The sequence below is a fragment of the Molothrus ater genome, chromosome 15 (genome assembly GCF_012460135.2).
Source record: "Molothrus ater isolate BHLD 08-10-18 breed brown headed cowbird chromosome 15, BPBGC_Mater_1.1, whole genome shotgun sequence".
NCBI classification, from domain to species: Eukaryota; Metazoa; Chordata; class Aves; order Passeriformes; family Icteridae; genus Molothrus; species Molothrus ater.
The window spans coordinates 17,669,161-17,685,771 of record NC_050492.2 but is presented as its reverse complement, the minus strand read 5'-3'; the positions used below and the strand labels follow the sequence as shown (position 1 = coordinate 17,685,771).

General features: G+C 56.5%; 1 protein-coding gene across 1 annotated transcript in view; it reads right to left on the bottom strand.

The window, feature by feature from the left end:
• Nucleotides 1–16,611, bottom strand: part of ARHGAP26 (Rho GTPase activating protein 26) — an 89,844-nt gene that overhangs the window by 69,381 nt on the left and 3,852 nt on the right. The window contains exons 5-10 of the mRNA XM_036391497.1: nt 15,551–15,661; nt 15,205–15,309; nt 14,438–14,567; nt 14,085–14,185; nt 11,068–11,162; nt 1,780–1,858 (exon numbers count right to left, since the gene is read on the bottom strand). Coding sequence (XP_036247390.1) covers nt 1,780–1,858; nt 11,068–11,162; nt 14,085–14,185; nt 14,438–14,567; nt 15,205–15,309; nt 15,551–15,661 — 621 coding nt within the window. The remainder of the gene's footprint in view (nt 1–1,779; nt 1,859–11,067; nt 11,163–14,084; nt 14,186–14,437; nt 14,568–15,204; nt 15,310–15,550; nt 15,662–16,611) is intronic.

Below are 16,611 nucleotides of genomic sequence, written 5' to 3'. Positions count from 1 at the left end.
GCAGCTCACACACAGCTGGGTGACCGCTGTCCTGCAGCTCCCATGGCAGCTGAGTGTCCCTGCCACAGCAGCTCCCAGCAGAGGTGGGCAGTGGGAGGCAGGTGAGGAGGCAGGAGGAGCACAAGACTCCATTCAGATGAGGAGCAACAGCGCCCATTTTGTTTCTGAAGAAATGGTGCCACCAGAATCAAGGCAGGGGTTTCTTCAGGAGGGATCAAGACAGCTGGCACCTGCAGCTGGAGAGGCACCCCAGCTGCCCCAGGGGTCAAGAGCCAGGGTGGAGGAGCAGGCTGGGCCCCTTTTCAACAGGTGACAGAAAAAGGGAGCAGAGGTTGTCACAAAACCAGAGAATCATGGAATGGTTTAAATTGGAAGGGCCCTTAAATCTCATCCAGTTCTACCCTCTGCCCTGTCCAACCTGGATCTGGACCAGGGATGGGGCAAGCACAGCTTCTCTGGGCGGGTGTAAATTGGAACAAGAGAGGTTCAGCCTTGGGGTCAGGAGGCCAGGGAAGCAGCTGGGCTGGAGCCCAGGCAGGCTGTGCCCTCTCCTCCCTCGGATGCTCTCAGCTCCCAACCCGAGCAACCTGCTCTGAGCAGGAGGTTGGACCAGAAACCTCCTGAGCTCCCGTCCTACCTGAATTACCTGATGGATCTACAGCTCCAGGCTGGGAGCTGGCTGCAATCCACCACACAATCCTTTCCCTGAAATGCAGGGCAGCACCTCCCACACGCAGCCTCCCGATCTCCCAACTGCTGCACGTTCCAGAAGCGAGCACTTGACCGAGTCCAGCACTCAGAACAGCCTCGTGTGTCCATGCCTCACCTGCCTCCCATGAACATTTCTCCTGACAAACAAGAGCCTTTCCATGGATCTGGGGGGGGGGGGGGGTCTGCTCAAGCCAGGACCAGTCTGTGGGAGCAGGCTGTGCTGGGATGGGACACCCTGCTCCCTGCATGGGCTCTGCTCTCACTGACAGAGCCTGGCTCGAGCCCAGTGTGCAGACACCCATTCCAAAGCCACATGGGCTGTCACAGAACAGCCCAGGCTGCTCTGGCTCTCCACACGGCTTCTCTTCATGTCCCAAAACGCTGCTGGCCACAGGCACAGAGGCCACAGACTGTCCTGGTTGCTCAGCAGTGCTGTAAGAGCCACAGGAGAGTCACCCCACAAAGCTGGCATGGGCCACACGGTGACCCCAGCACCCCAGAGGGACCTGCTCAGAGCCAGCCAACGCTCTTCAAGCCGGCAGTGAGGTTTGCAAATGCATTCCAAAATAAAAACTAACAACAATGAGTTTTCTGCAAACCTCCAGAATCCCTTCCAGAGGTGAGGAAGCCTTTGGCACAGCAGGAGCAAACACGGGAACGGGGGCCACACTCCTCCCGCTCACACGAAACGTACAATCCTCCAGCAGACCCAGAAACCGCTGCCAAGGAGCCGCGGGACTCCAAAAGCCCTGGAAATCTACAACGTATTTTCTTCCACTGCTCTTTTTGCCATGTTTTCCTTTCAGCACGGCAGAGCAGCATGTTTGTGCTGGCCAAGCCTACCCTCCTCCTCTCCACCGCACCTCCAAGCAATCCAAGCACGGGAGATACAGTATTACCTCAAATATTTAACCAAGGGATTAAAGGATTCGCTTGGCAGGAGGCAGAAGCTGCCCCACGGTTACAGCTCCCTGCCTGGCTGGCAGGCTCTGCAGGGAGCGCTCTGCCCCGGGCTCCGGGGCTCACCACGATTCCCCCTCTGCTCTGTGCCCCAAAATCGCTGCTCACCGGCTCCCGGCCGTCCATGGCCTCCATCCAGAGCCGCCGGTCCTCCTCCGAGAGCGCCTGCATGGTGATGACACCGGGCCTGCGAGAGAAAGGGGACGCTGTCAGTGAGCACGGGATGGGGAGCCAGCGTGGCAGAGATGAATCTTTCATGAGAGGGAGAGGGAAGGAGGACAAGCTCCTTCCCAGGCAAGCCCCAGCACAAGGAGGACGAAAGCCATGGACACCCCTGCAGGTCCCGGCCAGGAGCAGAGGGCATCTCCAACAACCAGCACACCTTTCCAGTGGTTTTGTGGGAGAGCTGGGTGCCAAATTCCTCCTCTGGCCCTTGGCCAGCCAGCTCACCTGCACTGGGCAGAGCACGTGCATGCAACGGCAGGAGAAGGCAAGGAAGGTAGGCAAGGAAGGCAACCAAGCAAGCAGGAGCCCCACACATCCCAGCCCGTGTCTCACCAGCACCCCAAGCACTCATGGAGGAGACCACTGCTCTGCAAAGTGTTTCACCCCCGAGGTGTCTGTGCCCTCATGGCTGTGTCAGTCCCCTGTCTGTACCCTGCCGTGAGACACAGCAGTGGCAGTGACACAATGCTGGCCCGTGTCCCCCTCCAGGAGCAGTGCAGGAGCCCCAGGGTGCTGCTCCTGCCCCCAGCACTGTCACACACACCACAGCCCTGAGCTGCCCTGCCAATCCAGCCTCCAACAAACAGCCCTGGGACTGCTCATTCACTGTAATGAGAGGGGAAAGGACAGGCCCGTGTGCTGCACACATGGCACAGGAGCAGGGCACAGCAGTGGCACTGCCCTTGCCCGAGGGCCAACGCCACCTCCACACTCCTCAGTGGATGCTGTCCTGGACCACCCTTTCCAGCAAGGAGTGAAAGCTCCATTAGCTGCTCTGTGACCAGCAGGGTGAGGATGGGTTTGATAAGACAGAGAGTTTGCACAGCCTCAGGTGCGGGGGTGTGGGGACACAGAGGGTGGGAGCTGTGACCCCGCACCAGGGGCTGCCATCTCTCTGTGCCCTGCTTGGCTGTGAGCTCCCAGGATTTCCATGCCCACATCCCGGCCCATCCTGCAGCCTGGATCCCAACACGCTCAGCGTGCTAAGCCTGCTCCTCCCCAGCCTTGTGCCTTTGGGCTGGTCTGCATCCCCCCCAGCGCTGCTCCCGGGCTCAGGCAGACAGACAGACAGACAGACAGACCTGTCCGTGTGTCTGTCTGGCACTGTCGCTCCCTCCCTGACTGTTCCCAGGCACAGCAGCCCAGCATCCCTGCAGGAGCACAGTGAGCAGAGGCCCTGGCAACAGGGACACACACACAGGGGGGCTGCTGTGCTCTCTGCCCATGGGGCTTCAAACGCTGACCTGTGACAGCACAGAGCCCCTGGTGCTGCTCTTCCCAGCCTAGCAGAGCAGCAGCTCTGCAAGGGCACAGGAGCCAGGAGCGCTGCAGGGCACAGGGAGGGAGGAAAGGGAAGGGGATTAAACCTCAGGAGCTGCCAACCACCTGCAGAGTGTTCACTGAGCACGTAGGCTCTGTTCAGTCCTCGACCCCCAGAACCTGATAAAGCCTGGGGAGAGGGGTCATTTCTAACTTGAACTTCCCAGGGGTGGTTCAGCCGGAAAACGTGAGCTGCACCAACACTCTGCAGATACCCTTTGGTCCTTGATAAGAGCCTGTAAGAAAATTAAACTTTAACAGGGGCTCTCAAGAGGTGGGCTTGGCCCCTCTGCTGCTGCTCTGTGGCACGCACAGGCCAGGGACCGAGGATTAACCCTTCTCCTAACTGCACTCCCCATCCAACCAGCCCAGCTCTCAGCAGGCACACGGCAGCTCAGCACTGTCCCACCAGTGGAAGCTGTGCCCAGGTCCAAAAACCAGACATAATGTGCTTGATCTCTGCTAATCCCATTGGTGAGTCAGTCAATACTCACCAGCTTAGTGGTTTGGAAGTTTACTCACTTAGGAGGGAAGAGGAAACCACTTAACCATCGCCTCATCTGAGAGGGAAAACGCTCCACATCCAACAGCAAACGTCTTCAAAACACTGCACAGAGCTCCTTGTTGTGCAGGTACAGAGTGACTCAAGAGCAGTCCCTGGTACCCGGGGAGCTGCAGTGGCCACTTTAGCCAGGGCTTAGGTCTGACTTTAAGCCAGGCTGCTGCTGAAGGCACAGACACCTCAGTGAGAAAGCCCTGGAAGGGCTCTAGCTCAGCTAGGGACACACGGGAAAGGAAATACTGGCATTTCTATGTCTTTAGCCAGAGAAATAGAACAGAGAAATTTAAGCCCTCCATCCATGGTATGTTGGGCACTGGACTCCCAGCAGAGCACGGTCCCAGAGTGGCAGTGCTGGTATCTGGAGTGCCAGCTTCCCTCAGCACAGGGCAAAGAGGTGATAACAGCAAAATGTTTGTTCTGCCTCTGAGCAGATAACAACTCCTCGGGCTTCACTTCAAACTCAAACTTCTTTAACAGCATGAGGGGAGGGGCTGTGAAACTGAATCAAACCCAATTTCCATTGCAAATAGCCCTGCATTTCCTCCCCCAGTGTTTATTTGCCAGGGCACCCATTGCATCACTTTCCTGAGCAGAACCATCTTCCTGGCTGTGATAAATTTAAAATGCACCCACACATTACACCTCATTCATTATGGATGTGGCCGAGGCCCACGGGGCTCCATGTGCTCCCAGCCAGGTCGGGTGGCTGGCACTGGATCAGCCTCCTGCCAGCACTGCCAGCAGCTGGAAACACTGCTAGAAACACACAGCTCCATCCATCCTCACCAGGAAACACTGCTGGAAACACACAGCTCCATCCTGACCAGCACCAGAAAACACTGCTGGAAACACACAGCTCCATCCTGACCAGGAAACACTGCTGGAAACACACAGCTCCATCCTGACCAGGAAACACTGCTGGAAACACACAGCTCCATCCATCCTCACCAGGAAACACTGCTGGAAACACACAGCTCCATCCTGACCAGGAAACACTGCTGGAAACACACAGCTCCATCCATCCTCACCAGGAAACACTGCTGGAAACACACAGCTCCATCCTCACCAGAACCAGGAAACACTGCTGGAAACACACAGCTCCATCCTCACCAGCACCAGGAAACACTGCTGGAAACACACAGCTCCATCCTGACCAGGAAACACTGCTGGAAACACACAGCTCCATCCTCACCAGGAAACACTGCTGGAAACACACAGCTCCATCCATCCTCACCAGGAAACACTGCTGGAAACACACAGCTCCATCCATCCTCACCAGGAAACACTGCTGGAAACACAGCTCCATCCTCACCAGAACCAGGAAACACTGCTGGAAACACACAGCTCCATCCTCACCAGAAACACTGCCTGCACACAGCTCCATCCATCCTGACCAGGAAACACTGCTGGAAACACACAGCTCCATCCATCCTCACCAGGAAACACTGCTGGAAACACACAGCTCCATCCTCACCAGGAAACACTGCTGGAAACACACAGCTCCATCCATCCTCACCAGGAAACACTGCTGGAAACACACAGCTCCATCCTCACCAGGAAACACTGCTGGAAACACACAGCTCCATCCATCCTCACCAGGAAACACTGCTGGAAACACAGCTCCATCCTGACCAGCACCAGGAAACACTGCTGGAAACACACAGCTCCATCCTCACCAGGAACACTGCTGGAAACACACAGCTCCATCCTGACCAGGAAACACTGCTGGAAACACACAGCTCCATCCTCACCAGCACCAGGAAACACTGCTGGAAACACACAGCTCCATCCTGACCAGGAAACACTGCTGGAAACACACAGCTCCAGCCTCACCAGAACCAGGAAACACTGCTGGAAACACACAGCTCCATCCTCACCAGAAACACTGCTGGAAACACAGCTCCATCCTGACCAGCACCAGGAAACACTGCTGGAAACACAGCTCCATCCTGACCAGGAAACACTGCTGGAAACACACAGCTCCATCCTGACCAGGAAACACTGCTGGAAACACACAGCTCCATCCTGACCAGGAAACACTGCTGGAAACACACAGCTCCATCCTCACCAGCACCAGGAAACACTGCTGGAAACACACAGCTCCATCCTCACCAGGAAACACTGCTGGAAACACACAGCTCCATCCATCCTGACCAGGAAACACTGCTGGAAACACACAGCTCCATCCATCCTCACCAGGAACACTGCTGGAAACACACAGCTCCATCCATCCTCACCAGGAAACACTGCTGGAAACACACAGCTCCATCCTGACCAGGAAACACTGCTGGAAACACACAGCTCCATCCTCACCAGAACCAGGAAACACTGCTGGAAACACACAGCTCCATCCATCCTGACCAGGAACACTGCCTGCACACAGCTCCATCCTCACCGAGCCTCCTCAGGACCAACCCCTCCCACAGCCATGGTGAAACCCTGCTCTGACCTCCCTTCCCAAAAGAGTAGCAAAACTGATCTCTCCTTGTCCCTTCACCCAACAAATGACCCCGAATACTGGGGGTCACTTATGCAGATAATTATTTACAAAGATAACACACAGCAGATACAGATTTTGCTGTGGGGCAGCTCCTCCCAACACACAGGATGTACCTGGAGCCAGGTGGAGCCAGCCCACCCCAGCCAGCCCCAGCTGTGCCATCAGGGCAGCAGGACACCCTCCTGGAACCTGAGCTCTTGTGGCAAACAGACCAAGGACCTGCTGATTCACTCCCAGGTGTGCATCCCACATTTCCACCTGCACTCCACGTTTCCCACCACGCCCCTCTGCCTTTTTCTGGGACACAGGGAGGGGAAGGGACATTTTGGGATCAGAAGAAATCCATTTATAAACGGAGTGAGTGTAGGAGGGTGAGACTAGAGCAGAACATGGCAAACACTTAATAAGAAAGAATATTTTCAATATGCTACAATCTAAAAATGGAAGATTATTCCATATGAGACCACACAGGAAATTTGAATTTTCTCAATATCTCAGCTTTTGTGACAAATGGCCTGGCCTTAAGGAGCTGTGACTAAGCACACTGAGAAAATGAGAAACTGCAATAGCTTTTCCTTCTTCCAGGAAAACAAACAAATAAGGAAAGCAATAGAAACAGATAAGAACTTCGAACTGCTGTAGCAGCTTATCACAGCGAGACAATCTAAACTGCTGATGAAAACGCACAAGAGTGCATTAATAACAGGGGCTGAGCTGGGTGAGTGCACAGAGATGTTCCCAGAGCAGAGCAGCCCTGACAGGAGCCCACAGCCACGGGCCTGGCACCAGCAGCCAGGTGTGACCCCAAAATGCTGGGGAGCAAAGCTGGAATTAAGGGGGAGATTGACCCCAAAAATGCTGGGGAGCAAAGCTGGAATTAAGGGGGAGATTGACCCCAAAAATGCTGGGGAGCCAAAATGTGGCCCCAAAAATGCAGGGGAGCAAAGCTGGAATTAAGGGGGAGATTGACCCCAAAAATGCTGGGGAGCCAAAATGTGGCCCCAAAAATGCTGGGGAGCAAAGCTGGAATTAAGGGGGAGATTGACCCCAAAAATGCTGGGGAGCAAAGATGGAATTAAGGGGGAGATTGACCCCAAAAATGCTGGGGAGCCAAAATGTGGCCCCAAAATGCTGGAGAGCTAAGCTGGAATTAAGGGGGAGACTGACCCTGACCTCAGAAAGTCACACAGAGCTCGGAGCACCCCCAGTACAGCACCAGCACCCCCAGTACAGCAGCAGCACCCCCAGTACAGCACCAGCACCCCAATACAGCCACCAGCACGTCCCACAGGGGTCAGGGCCACCGTGGCCACCAAGGGCAGGGAGCCTCATCCCTGTCTGTGCCAAGCCAGCCCTCGCCCCCCTGTGCCAGCCCCCAGGCTCTGTCTGAAAGGTGGCTGGAAAGGTGACCCGGCAGAGGCACAGGGACAGCTGCACTCCCTGAGGCTCTGCAGGCACAGGCACAGCAGGGCTGGGCTCACCTGGCACGGGCAGCAGGGACAGCTCCTGCCGCTGTCAGAGCCCTGCATCCTCAGGTGCATCCCAGAGCAAGGCCAAGAGCCCTCCTGGGATCACCACCTGCTCAGGGCAGCACCTGGCAGGTGCCTGGCAGCCCTCCCAGCCCCATGCCAACCACCCAGCCCCTGTGCCAATTCTCTCAGCAGGAATTTACCCGTGGAAAGGGGGCTCAGGCACTGGAACTGCCCAGGGAGGGTTGGGGTGCCCATCCCTGGAGGGTCCAGGGAAGGGCTGGAGGTGGCACTGGGGGCTCTGGGCTGGGGACAGGGTGGGGACAGGGCACAGCCTGGACTCGCTGGTGTTGGGGGTCTTTCCCCACCTCAGAGGCTCTGGGATTCTGGCTCTAGAGCTCCACTGTGCACCAGGTGTGGTGCCAGTCACCCTGGGGGCACCCACAGGGCAATGGTGGTGCCTGCAGGGTTCACTGCTCTCCTGACACACCAAACCCTGCATCTGAAGAGCTCCTGCTCCCCAAAAAGCCAGCTGGCACTTTGAAGCAGTTTGCTTCTGGCCCAGAGCGATGACCTACATCATCCTAAATGACAAAGCCTTTGTCATCAGTCAAAGGAGATGCTCCTCCTCCTCCCCAGGCTCGTTTTGTAAGACACTGGCTGACATCCCTGCTCACCTTGTTTACAAACCTGATTTAATGTGCAGAGACAACAAACAAGTGCAGTTAATGAAAAAAGAGCATTAGCAGTAAAACACAGTATCCATCACGCTGGGGGTGTGTTTCAGGCAGACCCTAGAACACCATTTGGGGTTAATTTTGCTGTCACAACACAGTACAATAGTTCTAACTTGCCACATTGAACATGAGAGCTATTTGTGAATGCCAAGGCCAGGTTGGGTGGGGGTTGGAGCAACCTGGCCCAGTGGAAGGTGTCCCTGCCCATGGCAGGGGGTGGAATGAGATGGGTTTTAAGGTGCAACAGAAACTATTCTGGGATGCTGGGACAAGGAAGCAATGCTGTAATAACAGATCAGGCTCCAGATTTTCAGCTTGGTTGTGCTGAATCATCTTTACAGGAGAAAAACTCACTTTTTTTCCCACCTAGGAAGGAACAGCTCTTGGCTGGTGCTATTTAGGGAGTTCCTGCTGAGCTCCAGCCTCCAGCCCGTGCTGTCTGAGCTCCCAAAATGCAGGGCTGACAAAAGTTTCTGTGTTTCTGTGCAGTGTCTGAAGCAAGGCCGAGGCTGCCACCTCCAGGCTGCCTGAGAGCTGTGGGACAGCCCTGGAGCTGGCAAGGTGGAGGTGATCTCCTGCACTGACAGCAGGACCTGGGGGTGCCCAGATCTACCCCAGGAACAGGGAGACTGGCTGGGCACAGCACAGCCTCTTTCAGCCACAGCAAAACTTGTTGTTTCCTCTTCCTCTTAATTTTATCCAATATTTTAGACATCTAATGACAAATTCTGATGCCAAGAGAATGTCGAGCTGCCTGTATATTGGGAAAAAACAGCTTTTTCCTTCAGGTGTGTCCTGCCCTCCTGCTCTCTCAGGTAAATCCCTGCAGCAGGAATGTGCACATGAAAGGAGAAATTCCTCAGGTTTCCCCTTCCTGTGCTACTCCACTGCCATGATTTGCATGGAGCATGCAGATTTCTGGAGCAGCTCCTGATCCCATGCCTGGCAGGCTCCAAACATCAAGGGAAGCTTCAGCTGCCTCTGAACACGCTGAAGAAAATTATTGAGGCTCCATTCTCCTTCTCCCGCTTTTTAGTTTGGTTTTCACATTATAAAAAAATATCCTCAGGGCAGAGCAAAAAAAAAATCCCTGTGTCAGCAGAAACACTGCAGCTTTTTGGAGAAAAGCACAGCTCCAGAGAGTGGGAGGCAGCCCCAGGTTATCTCCTGCCTCAGCCAGCACAGGCAGAGCTCCATCACCCAACCCTCCCTGCCACGGGCTGGCACTGAAACACTGCCCAGGCACAGGCTGGACAGGGAGAGGCACCAGAGGGCATCCCAGCATTATTCAACACCCAGATTTTAATGAACTTGGGTTTTTCTGAGACCTCCGGGGAACTCCTGCAGATGGGAGGACAGCTGGACAGGCACACAGCTGGGAGAACACACGGGGTGCCTTTGGAGCAGTGAACTCCTGCAGAGAGGGAGACCTGAGGCAGTGACAAATTCCTCCTGGAACAGCAGCACCAGCCTGGCTTTCCTGTTTGTGTGTGTAAGCCATGCATGATGCCAGCTGATACGGTAACAGCTCTCACTCCTGGCTGCCAGAGATTGAACCCACACACACCTCTGGTCCAGCTGCTGTGTGATAAGTCACAGCAGAAGTGTTTTCCTTCTTCAGGAAAAAGGAATGAAAGTGCCTGGAGGCACGAGCCAGAGTCCATTATCACCATCCACGATGAACCAGTAACAGCCAGCCCAGCGGAAAAGCTGACACTGTTCCAGCACACACCCAGGGCTGGAAGAGGCAGCACATCCCTCCAGAACAGCCACAGAGCACCTTCTCCAGGCTGGCAACCCTCACCCTCTGTGGCCAGAGGCTGCAGAAGTGCTAAACACCCTTAAAGTCAGAGGGACTTGAGTCAGAGAGGCTTGTAAACCAAAGCACTGACTCAATACACAGAGAGCACCTGGCTGGGAAAGGTGTGACTCCATGGATTAATGCTTTCCACTCACTGAGGTGTGACTGACAGAGAGGAACTCGGGAACTGCAGCACAGAGGCAGGAGCACAGCCAGGAGCAGGAGCACAGGGGCAGGGGCACAGGGGCAGGAGCACAGAGCAGGGGCACAGAGCAGGGGCACAGAGCAGGGGCACAGGGACACAGAGCAGGAGCACAGGGGCAGGGGCGCAGGGGCACAGGGACAGGGGCACAGAGCAGAAGCACAGGGGCAGGGGCACAGAGCAGGAGCAGGAGCACAGGAACACAGAGCAGGAGCACAGGGACACAGGGGCACAGGGACACAGGGGCACAGAGCAGGAGCACAGGGGCACAGGGGCACAGAGCAGGGGCACAGAGCAGGGGCAGAGGGGCAGGAGCACAGGGGCACAGGGGCACAGAGCAGGAGCACAGGAGCACAGGGGCAGGAGCACAGAGCAGGGGCAGGAGCACAGAGCAGGAGCACAGAGCAGGGACACAGGAGCACAGAGCAGGAGCACAGGGGCAGGAGCACAGGGGCAGGAGCACAGGGACACAGGAGCACAGAGCAGGAGCACAGAGCAGGGACACAGGGGCACAGAGCAGGAGCACAGCCCTTCCCTCCCCAGGCCAGCACAGCCCCAGCAGCCTCCTGGCAGCACTCACCGATCCACAGCCTCCACATCAAAGCAGAACCTCTTCTCAATGGTGTCTGTTTTCCGCCGGGTACAGGATTTCAGGGTGACAGCTTCATCTTCCCCCTGAGAAGAGACAAAATCTCAGCTGAGGCTGAGAACAACCAACAGCCACAGGCCTGTCCCCAGCTGTCAATGAGCAGGTTCAGACCTGGGGGGATCTGGCTACATCACCCTGCTAAGAATATCTGTTTATATCTCTGACAGGAGGACTTGTCTTTTCCCCTTATTTAGTCCAAAACCTTTCATGAGGAGCCTTCCTTTCAGGATGCCCACCATTCAATCTGAGCATAAAGCACCACACAACCCATTCTTCATGTGGGCAGGTACTGCTGGACCACAACTTTTGGGCAAAATCAGCTTTATTTTCCATTGCTGAACAACACTCCTGCTGGCAGTTTGCACTCCACGCTGCATTTTTGGCAGCACTGTGCACACGAGGACTCCTAACAGGAGCAAACACGTCTTAAAATGTTCATTGTATAACAAAGCAACGACAAAACCATTCTCCCAGCCTGAGAACGCCTCTCTGCATCCAAGCTGTACTGGATTTCCAGAGGACTGAGCAGCAGGATCTGTGAGCACTGCTGTCCTCTGCTGGAGGGAATCCTGCCTCAGCCCCTGCCGGCACAGACACTGCTCCTGCAACTGTGAAATTCCACTGATGACTTCAGAGAAAATGAATTCTGAAGGAGTTCCTGGAGACAGACACTTTTCTGGGCTCTCTCTGCTGTTCCTGATGACACCTTGGCTGACCACCCTGTTCCCTGACATCACCATTTTTCCAGGAAACATATTTAGGATCACTTAGATTGGAAAAGACCTCAAAGATCACCGAGGCTGAAAGTTACCCAGAGCAGCCAAGCCCACCACTAACCCATGTCCTCACATGCTACAACCACACATCCATTAAATCCCCCCAGGGAGGGTGACTCGCTGGTTCCTATCCATAAACTCCTCCCCAGAGCCACCACCATTCAGCTCCTGGCACCCAAAACCCTCCCTGGCACCCAGTCCTGCCCATCCCACCACGATGGCAGCAGTTTTCCTGTGGCCCCAGCCCCTCCTGCTTGCTGCCCATGTTGCAGGCACTGCTGGAGATGCTCTTCTGCTGGGACTCTGAACCTGCCCCAAAACCAGCCCTAACCTGGCTGTCCTCATGTGCCTCCAGGGTTTCTGACCCACCAAGAACTCTCCTGGCCCAGCCAGGGCCCCAGCACAGACCCAGAACACAAAGAGCTCCTGCAGGGCTTGTCCCTGGGGTGTGGCAGTGTCCTGCCCCTGGTGCCCCCCAGCCAGCACAAGGCTGCTCCCACTCTGCCCAGAATTGAGGCAATTCCCTGCTCCAGACCCACCAACACCCAGCTCTCAAGCTCAGGGGGGTGGTGCCACCTGTGCCCCAGGAGTGAGGGGTCTCCTCAAGCAGCACCTCAGCCCCTGCTCCAGCCAGACCCCAGAATCCCCAGCCCCAAGCCCCTGGGCTGATCCATGCCCAGATGCCCATGGTGGTCACCACTGACAGATCCTGGAGCCCAGGCAGAGCTGCCCCAGCACGGGCAGCATTTCATGGCAGGGTGGTGCAAGCCACAGGTGAAGCAGAGCCCTGGAGAGGGGCTCAGCCTGGCCCTGGACAGGGGCTCAGCACAGCCCTGGACAGGGGCTCAGCACGGCCCTGGACAGGGGCTCAGCCTGGCCCTGGACAGGGGCTCAGCACAGCCCTGGATAGGGGATCAGCACAGCCCTGGACAGGGGCTCAGCACAGCCCTGGACAGGGGCTCAGCACAGCCCTGGACAGGGGCTCAGCACAGCCCTGGACAGGGGCTCAGCACAGCCCTGGACAGGGGCTCAGCACAGTCCTGGACAGGGGCTCAGCACAGCCCTGGACAGGGGCTCAGCACAGCCCTGGAGAGGGGCTCAGCCTGGCCCTGGACAGGGGCTCAGCACAGCCCTGGAGAGGGGCTCAGCACAGCCCTGGAGAGGGGCTCAGCTGCTGCCAGCACAGCCCTGGGTGCTGGGAGAGCCCTGAAATGGGAAGGGACCAGACAAAACACAGTAGAGCCACTGATGATTACAGGGCTGGGATATGTTAATGCTGAGCTATAATGAAGATGCTCCAAGGCAAGAGGAAATTAATTTTAGAAGCTTCCCTGCCCACAGCTGGCTCCCTGTGCCAGCAGGAAGCCGTGTGGGAGCCTGTCCAGCTGCCCCAGGCTCTCCCCAGCAAGGGGATTGTGTTTGCAAACTGTCCCAGCTGGGAACTCTGTGGAGGGGTCTATTGTTCCTGCTGTAGAGAGCAAAGCCAGCCCTAGACACAGCCCTGGGAGCACTGGGACACAGCATGGGCTGGCTCCCCACAGCCCACATCCACTGCTCCCCTGCTCTTCACACCCCCTCGGGGCCAAGGGGAGCTCCAGGCTCTGCTGTGGCTCTGCCCAAAACAAAACAGCTTCACTGGCCAAGTCACAGGATCATCAAAAACTCACTGAATGGTTTGGGCAGAAAGGGCACTTAGAGCTCATCCTGTTCCACTCTCTGCCATGGGCAAGGACACTTCCACTCCACCAGGCTGCTCCAAGCCCCATCCAACCTGGCCTTGGACAAGTCACAGTCATTGGAGAAGGAGCAAAATAATGAACAGGTTCTCTTGTCTGTGCCTTGGAGCAGGAACGAGGGACTGGGGGGCCGGAGCACCCGTGGAGCTGGAGCGTGGTGGGTGCACGTGGCTGGCAAAGATCTGTGGGCTCTGGGGGGTTCCTGCCTTTTGCTTCTCAAACCAGGCGCCAAGTCCATTCCCCGTGTGGCAGCCACTCAGCCTGGAATGAATGTGACCCACTTCACTGCCTTTGGGTCACCTTGCCAAGAAGGTGACACAGTTTGAGCCCTGGGAGCGCCTGCAGCCAGCAGTGCCACGTGCTCCCGGCAGGACACAGCCCTGCTCCCTGCCAGCACCAACTCACCCCTTCCCCCCTGCTCCCAGCCCTCACTCACCCCTTTTCCTCCTGATTTCTGGTCAAAGGGCACCATGGTGATGCGCTTGGATTCCCTCTGGTAGGTGCAGTAATGCTTCACCCAGGAAGTCCCAAAGTGACCTGCAGAGCAAACACAGGGTTCATGCCCAGAGCAGCTCCAGTGCCCTCCCATTAGACCCTGCTGTGTTTGACCATCATTTCACATGCCAGGCTCCTGTACCTACCAGGTGAGGCACGGGCAGGATTCTCCCTGGCTGCCCCATCCCCGCTCACTGGGGCAGTCCCTGCTCCCAGGGGCTCTGTGCCTGCTGGATCAGCCTTTGTGCCCCTGTCCTGGCAAACCCCTCCCCAGGCTCCCAGCCCGACACCTACGCTTCTCCTGCACGTAGAGATACCCCTCCATGGTGTAGGGGCTGATGTTTTTGTGCTCGTGGGGATTCTCCTTCATCTTCTTCATCAAAGCTTCAACCTCTGACCTTGTTCCTTCAAAGCGGTTTCTTGTCTGCAAATTAAAGCAGGAATGTCTTCCCCAGTGCAGGGACCTGTGCCTGGCTCTGCAGCACATGGGGTGGGGCTGGGGAGCCCTACAGCCCCGTGGGAAATGGGCTGGGGAGCCCAGGGGCAGCCACAGGGCAGGCTTGCTTCCTGGGCCTGGATTTAAGCTAAAGCAAAAATATTACAAGAATTGGCAAGGCCTTCCAGAACTTTAAGGGGGCTTACAAAAAGAGGGAGAGTGATTTTTGACATGGGTCAATAGTGATAGGACAAGGGAAATGGATTTAAACTCAAAGAGGAGAGATTTGGATTGGATATTAGGAAAAAATCCTTCCCTGTGAGGGTGGGCAGGCCCTGGCCCAGGGTGCCCAGAGCAGCTGTGGCTGCCCCTGGATCCCTGGCAGTGCCCAAGGCCAGGCTGGACACTGGGCTTGGAGCAGCCTGGGACAGTGGAAGGTGTCTCTGCCATGGCAGGGGTGGAATGAGATGAGTTTTAAGGTCCCTTCCAACCCAAACCACTCTGGGATTCTGTGATTAAAATACACCAGAAGGTGAGGTGGCTCTGCAGACACTGACAGCACAGGCACAGGGACACCCTGGGCATGGGGACAGCCCAGGAACAGGGACAGCCCAGGCACACTCACATTCTGGATGCTGATTGTCAGCTCTGTCTTGAAGTCACTGAAGTCCTTTGCAAGCTCGTAGCCGTGGTGGTAGAACGTGAAGAGCCCCTGCAGAAAGGCCAGCAGCTGCATTGGGAAAAAGCAAATGGAGATGGTCAGTGGAGAGCCAGAGCTGCACCCAGAGGCACCAGTGCTGAGGGGAGGGCGCCCTGCAGCCCCCTGGGATGGAGGGGCTCCCTGGTGGGCCCCCTGAGAGGGGCTGTGGGGTGAGGCTGGACACCCTGGCCCTGCCCGGGCTCCCCATGACCCCATCTCACCACAGCCCCCCAGTTTTGTGCAGGCTCAGCCCGACTGAGAGCTCACTTACAGGTTCCACAAACTCAAACATCTTCCTCTCCTGGACCTCCTGCACCTTGAAGACATATTCCAGGGAGACCTCATAGAAGTGCTGCCGAACCAGGTCCACCTGGCTGTCTGCCTGCAGGGGGCAGAGGGGAAACAGAGCTCAGGAAAGACCAGAGCACAGCTGGCTCTGATGGGAACATCCCCAAGCGCAGCAAACGCAGCTCCAGCCCCCAGGCCCAGCTGGACAGATGGCACAGCAGTAAACATAAACCTGATCCACATGGGCAAGCTCTTCATTCAGCTGAGGAAAACGGGTGTGGTGACTCATGCTCTCACCTCCCCAACAGCCGGGTACAAAATGTGCAGTAGAGGCGAGAAAAATGGAAATCACTGTGAACTTGACAAGAAAAGGCAACTCTCCCTTTTCTGGAAAGCACTCCCCCCTCGCCAGGGATGCCACATCCACATTTCACTTCTCCACACCGAATCCTCCTTCTAAGGCAACCCCTCCCTCAGGGGGTCTGAGCCACACAAACCACGGACCCTTCCCGGGAACAACGGGGAACAGGAGCAGCCCCTGAACGGGAGCTGCTTCCAGCGGGCTCCTCCTGCCCTCCCGGCAGCGGCCCGAGCCAGGCCCGGGTGGGAGATGCCACCAGATGGCACCAGATGGCACCAGATGGCACCAGCAGGCAGCGCTGCTGCAGCGCACCTGCACGGGCCCGGCATCCCGCACTGATCCCGCACTGATCCCGCACACATTCCCAGCTGAATCCCGCACTGATCCCACACACAGCCCAGCTGAATCCCAAACACATCCCAAACAGCATCCTGAACAGAATCCCACACTGCATCCCGCACTGAATCCCAAATTGAATCCTGCACTGATCCTGAACTGAATCCCGAACTGAATCCCAGGCTGAATCCCAAACAGATCCTGAACTGGATCCCAAACTGAATCCTACACTGCATCCCAAACTGGATCCCAAACTGGATCCCAAACTGGATCCTGCACACATCCCAAACTGAATCCCGTGCTGAATCCCGCACACATCCCACTCTGCACCCCATAAGGCACCTCCA